The 6000-nt window shown below is 52.3% G+C and overlaps 1 protein-coding gene across 1 annotated transcript in view; it reads left to right on the top strand.

Moving 5' to 3' along the window:
* Positions 1-900: 900 nt before the first annotated feature.
* vsig10l (V-set and immunoglobulin domain containing 10 like) overlaps positions 901-6000 on the top strand; it is a 27237-nt gene continuing 22137 nt past the window's right edge. Inside the window, exons 1-3 of the mRNA XM_068018385.1 lie at positions 901-961; positions 1825-2141; positions 5139-5462. Of these exons, the coding sequence (XP_067874486.1) occupies positions 2075-2141; positions 5139-5462 (391 nt within the window). The 5' untranslated portion in view covers positions 901-961; positions 1825-2074. The remainder of the gene's footprint in view (positions 962-1824; positions 2142-5138; positions 5463-6000) is intronic.

The raw sequence follows: 6000 nt of genomic DNA on the forward strand, positions 1-6000 counted from the left end.
CCGGGTCTCTTGGAGTGTGAGCATTGCAACATCGGAGCGGGGAGGAGGCCATTCAGCCCCTCGAGCCTCTCCCGTCATTCAACTGGATCACAGCTGATCTTCTACCTCAACGCCATTTCCCCACACTATCCCCATATCCCTTGATCTCTTTAATATCTACAAATCTGTCTTGAGCATGCTCAACGATTGAGCTTCCAAAGCCCTCTTTGGGGTAGAGAATTCCTAATATTCCCAACCCTCTGAGTGAAGAAATTCCTCCTCATCTCAGTCCCCAATGGCCGACCCCTTATCCGGAGACCCTGTCGCCTGGTTCTAGACTCGCCAGCCAGGGTGGAAACATCCACCCCGTCACGCCCTGTAAGAATTTTGTAAGTTTCAATGAGATCACCTCTCGTTCTTTTGAAACGCTAGAGAATACAGGCCCAGTTTCCCCAAGCTCTCCTCATGAGACAATCCCCGGGATAGGTCTGGTTAACCTCCATTGCACTCCCTGTACGGCAAATAGATCCTTCCCTCAGACGAGGAAACTGTACACAATACTCCAGTTGGCTTCCCGTCGAGACTCCATGCAATTTCAGCAAGCCTCCTGTGCTCGGAACCCCTTGCCACGAAGGGCTAACGCACCAATTTGCCTTCCGAATTGCTTGCCGCACCGACATGTCAAGCTTTCAGTGACTCGTGAACAGGGGCGTCGACACTTCCCAACCTCTCCCCATTCAGGAAAGAAGACTCCAATTCACTGTGAGTGGAGTTGCAACCCGCACGGGGGAAACCCCCGGTGTCTTAACCACTGGCAAGTGTCACAGCAAACTGTTTTGATTAATGTGCAGTTTGGAACTGAGAGTTTCAGACTGCAGCAATAACCACATCCGGGGCTGGGTCTCCCAGCCCTGTTGACCGCAGCAACCTTTTCAGCACAGACCACTGCTTGGTGGGCTCTTGAGGTGTGCGACTTCCTGGGGTAGGGAAAGGTGTTACCGTAAATGCAGTCCTTCTAGTCCTTTTTTCCGACCGCGTGACCACATTCTAAAACAAGGCAGTGTTGCCATGGTGAGGTATAAACCGAACAATAACAGGGAGGGAGGAGTGAGATTGTCACTGAACAGGTTTCGACTGGACAAGAAGGGTGAATTTTGAACTGGTGAAGGAGACGCAAATCATGGGCTCGTCCTCTCCCTATCTCTGTAACCTCCTCCAGCCCCGACATCCCTCCCTATCTCTGTAACCTCCTCCAGCCCCGACATCCCTCCCTATCTCTGTAACCTCCTCCAGCCCCGACATCCCTCCCTATCTCTGTAACCTCCTCCAGCCCCTACAACCCTCCGAGATCTCTGCGCTCCCTCCAATTCCGTCCTCTCTCCCATCCCCCGATTCCCATCGCTCCACCATTGGCGGCCGTGCCTTCAGCTGCCTGGGGGCCCTAAGCTCTGGAATTCCCTCCCTAAACCTCTCCCCCTCTCTCTCTCTCTCTCTCCTCCTAAAAGACTCCTTAAAAAAACCGACCTCTCTGACTGAGCTTTTGGTCGCCGGTCCCTAATATCTCCTCATGAGGCTCAGGGTCAAATTGTGTTTGATTTACCCTCCTGTGAAGCACCCTGGGGGTGTTTGACTGCATTAAAGGCACTATATACAAGCATGTTATTGTTGTTGCAAATGTTTGTGTTTATTAGTGTGTGTGTATGCGTGCATACATGTGCATGAGAGTCTGTGTGAGAGAGATCGTCTGTGCAATAGTGAGAGTGAGTGTGTGTGTGTGTGCGTGTGAGTTTGAGTGCGTGCCTGTGTGTTTAGTTTCGTCCTCCTGTTTCTCTTTGCCCTCAGCAGGTCCACTCAGGTCAGCTCGCTGAGTCACGCCCAGTTCCTCATTGTCTGCGATGTCAAAGGTTGAAACCGGAGTAAGAGTGGGTGTCAACAGAGTACAGGGCGGGGAGCCTCGCTGCACCTGTATAGCAGCCTCTGGTAGATCAGTAATAACCTGCCCTGTGAGAGGAGCCACCCAGGTAAACTGTCAGGGGGCTGAGCGGGGAGCAAGGGGAGAAACCGCTCAGACGTCTGGCCTGAAGCTGACGCCAGGATGCGACCGGACAACTGGAGCAGGCAGACGGGAGCAGCTCTGCTCACCTGGGCTGCTCTGCTCGTAGGTAAGGAGCACCTGCGTGCTGTTGTTGCACTAAGACTCTCAGGCGACGGTAGGGAGTGGCTCCTGTTTTAATGACTTCACTCCGAGAAGCAGAGAGAGGGAGACCTCTCCCGGCTGTCAATCCGGTTTACTTCACGCTGACCGTGCCTGTACCGATCTCAGTCGGAATGCTGTACATGTGGAGCAACATTCCTGTGTCCCGTGTGACACAGGGAATTGGGATGTGGCGGGGGGGGGGGGGGAGGGGGGAAGGTGGGTAGGGATAGCTCCCTGCTCCTGACAGCGAAGCCGTTCTGTCCGAATTTTTAATAAGTTCCCAGCCACTATCGAATGTCAGTCGCCCCTGTGTTTGAGTCTGGCGCTGAAACATCACACTCAATTCCCACGTTGTATCCTGGCTCGGCATTTCTCAAAGACTGCATTCCCAAATCAGAATCAGAACGATAAAAAGGGAGACGTTACATTTCTCTAGCGCCTGTCGCCACCTCACAACATCCCAAAACGCCTCACAGCCAATGAAGGATGTTTTTTGATGTGTGGTCGCAGTTGCAGATACAGGGGAGCCCGTTGACGTACTGTCCTTGGATTTCCAGAAGGCATTTGACAAGGTGCCATGTAAAAGGTTATTATGCAAAGTAGGAGCTCACGGTGCAGGGGGTAACATATTAGCATGGATAGAAAATTGGCTGGCTGGCAGAGAATAGAGTATGCATAAATGGGTCCTTTTCTGATTGGCAGGGTGTGACGAGGGAAGCAATGACATGGAAGCTAAATTTACAGACGACACAAAGATAGGTAGGAAAGTATGTTGTGGAGAGGACGTAAGGAGGTTGCGGACTGATATAGATAGGTTGAGTGAGTGGGCAAAAATCTGGAGTATAATGTGAGAAGATGTGAAGTTGTTCACTTCGGCAGGAAGAATAAAAAAGCAGAGTATTACTTAAACGGATAACGACTGCAGAATTCCGGGATGCAGAGGGATCGAGGTGTTCCAGTGCAAGAGTCACAAAAAGTTAGTACGCAGGTACAGCAAGTAATAAAGAAGGCTAATGGAATGCTATCCTTTATTACGAGAGGAATTGAAAATAAAAGTAAGGAGGTTATGCTTCAGTTTTACTGGGCATTGGTGAGACCACATCTGGAGTACTGTGCGCAGTTTTGGTCTTCTTATTTAAGGAAGGATGTGAATGCGTTGGAGGCGGTTCAGAGGAGGTTTATTAGATTGATAACTGGAATGAGTGGGTTGTCTTATGAGGAAAGGTTGGACAGACTGGCTTGTTTTTACTGGAGTTTAGAAGAGTGAGGGGAGACTTGATTGAAGTTTATAAGATCCTGAACGGTCTTGACAAGGTGGATGTGGACAGGATGTTTCCTCTTGTGGGTGAGTCCAGAACTAGGAGGGCACTGTTTTAAAATTAGGTGTTGCCCTTTTAAGGCAGAGATGAGAATTTTTTTCTCTCAGAGGGTTGTGCAATTTTGGAAATTCTCTGCCTCAGAAGCTGGTGGAGGCGGAGTCATTGAATATTTTTAAGGCGGAGGTAGATAGATTCTTGTTAGGCGAGGGAATCAAAGATTATCGAGGGTAGATGGGAATGTGGAATTCGAGACACAAACAGATCAGCCATGGTCTTATTGAATGGTGGCGCAGGCTCGAGGGGCCGAATGGCCTACCTGTGCTCCTAATTTGGAGGGTTGTATGTTCCTTCACTGTCGCTGGGTCAAAATCCTGGAACTCCCTCCCTAACAGCACTGTGGGTGTACCTACCCCACATGGACTGCAGCGGTTCAAGAAGGCAGCTCACCACCACCTTCTCAAGGGCAATTAGGGATGGACAATAAATGCTGGCCTGGCCAGTGACGCCCACATCCCATGAATTCATTTTAAAAATGTAGGAAATGCCAATTTGCGCACAGCAAGATCCCACAAACAGCAATGTGATAATGACCCAGATCATCATTTTTTCAGTAATGTTGGCTGAGGGGTAAATATTGTCCCCAGGAAACCGGGGAGAACTCCCCCCCCACCCCCCCCGCTCTTCTTCCAAATAGTGGCCGTGGGATCTTTTACACCCACCAGAGAGGGCAGATGGGGGCCTCGGTTTAATGTCTCATCTGAAAGACGGCACCTCTGACAGTGCAGCACTCCCTCAGTACTGACCCTCCGACAGTGCAGCACTCCCTCAGTACTGACCCTCCGACAGTGCAGCACTCCCTCGGTACTGACCCTCTGACAGTGCAGCACTCCCTCAGTACTGACCCTCCGACAGTGCAGCACTCCCTCAGTACTGACCCTCCGACAGTGCAGCACTCCCTCAGTACTGACCCTCCGACAGTGCTGCACTCCCTCAGTACTGACCCTCCGACAGTGCAGCACTCCCTCAGTACTGACCCTCCGACAGTGCAGCACTCCCTCGGTACTGACCCTCTGACAGTGCAGCACTCCCTCAGTACTGACCCTCCGACAGTGCAGCACTCCCTCAGTACTGACCCTCCGACAGTGCAGCACTCCCTCAGTACTGACCCTCCGACAGTGCTGCACTCCCTCAGTACTGACCCTCCGACAGTGCTGCACTCCCTCAGTACTGACCCTCCAACAGTGCGGCACTCCCTCAGTACTGATCCTCCGACAGTGCAGCACTCCCTCAGTACTGACCCTCCGACAGTGCTGCACTCCCTCAGTACTGACCCTCAGACAGTGCGGCGCTCCCTCAGTACTGACCCTCCGACAGTGCGGCACTCCCTCAGTACTGACCCTCAGACAGTGCGGCACTCCCTCAGTACTGACCCTCAGACAGTGCGGCGCTCCCTCAGTACTGACCCTCCGACAGTGCGGCACTCCCTCAGTACTGACCCTCAGACAGTGCGGCACTCCCTCAGTACTGACCCTCAGACAGTGCGGCGCTCCCTCAGTACTGACCCTCTGACAGTGCGACGCTCCCTCAGCACCCAAAGCCCAACCTGCAGCTGGCGACCTTTCACCTTTCGCCTTTCTCCGCAGCCCTGACGGAGAGCATCGAGATCCAGGCCAGCAGCCCAGTGAGGGTCATCGCGGGAAAGAACGCGACGCTGTCAGTGGAGTTCACGAGCAGCAGTCCGCCACACGTTGCCTGGGCTCTGGGTGCGACATTCGCCAGCTGGGACGTGGGTCAGAACGGATCGGTGAAAGTGTCCTCGGAATTCTTGGGCAGGATTACCGTAAACACCAGCTCGGCTTCGATGGTCATCCTCCAGAGCACCCTGTCTGACAGCAGGAATTACGCAGTGACCTTGTCTGCTTTGAACGAGCAGTCAGCCAGCAGGAATATCTCGCTCAGAGTCTACGGTAAGTGACTGATTCTTTCAACTACGACCGTGTTCCTTTTTGGCTCAATGATCTGATCGCTGAACACTTTACAAATGACCGTTCAGTCCCCAGCTGGAGAATTGTTTCCGATTCCGGTCGCCACACACTTTCGGACGGGTGTCGACTCCTCGGAGAGGGTGCGGAGGGAGATTTACTGGAATGGTCCCGGGGATGAGGGACTTCAGTGAATGTGGAGAGACTGGGAGAAGCTGGGATTGTTCTCCTTAGAGCAGAGAAGGTTAAGGGGGGAGATTTAATCGAGGCGTTCAAAATCATGAGGGGGTTTCGATGGGAGTAAATGAGGAGAAACTGTTCCCAGTGGCGGGAGGGTCGGTAACCAGAGGGACACAGATTGAGGATAATGGGTAAAAGAACCAGAGGGGGGGAGAAGAGGAGAATTTTTTTGACGCAGTGAGTTGTTGTGATCTGGAACGCGCTGCCTGAAAGGGCGGTGGAAGCAGATTCAATAGTAACTTTCAAAAGGGGGAATTGGAGAAATACTGGAAGGGGGAAAATT

Source organism: Heterodontus francisci, chromosome 39 (genome assembly GCF_036365525.1).
Source record: "Heterodontus francisci isolate sHetFra1 chromosome 39, sHetFra1.hap1, whole genome shotgun sequence".
NCBI classification, from domain to species: Eukaryota; Metazoa; Chordata; class Chondrichthyes; order Heterodontiformes; family Heterodontidae; genus Heterodontus; species Heterodontus francisci.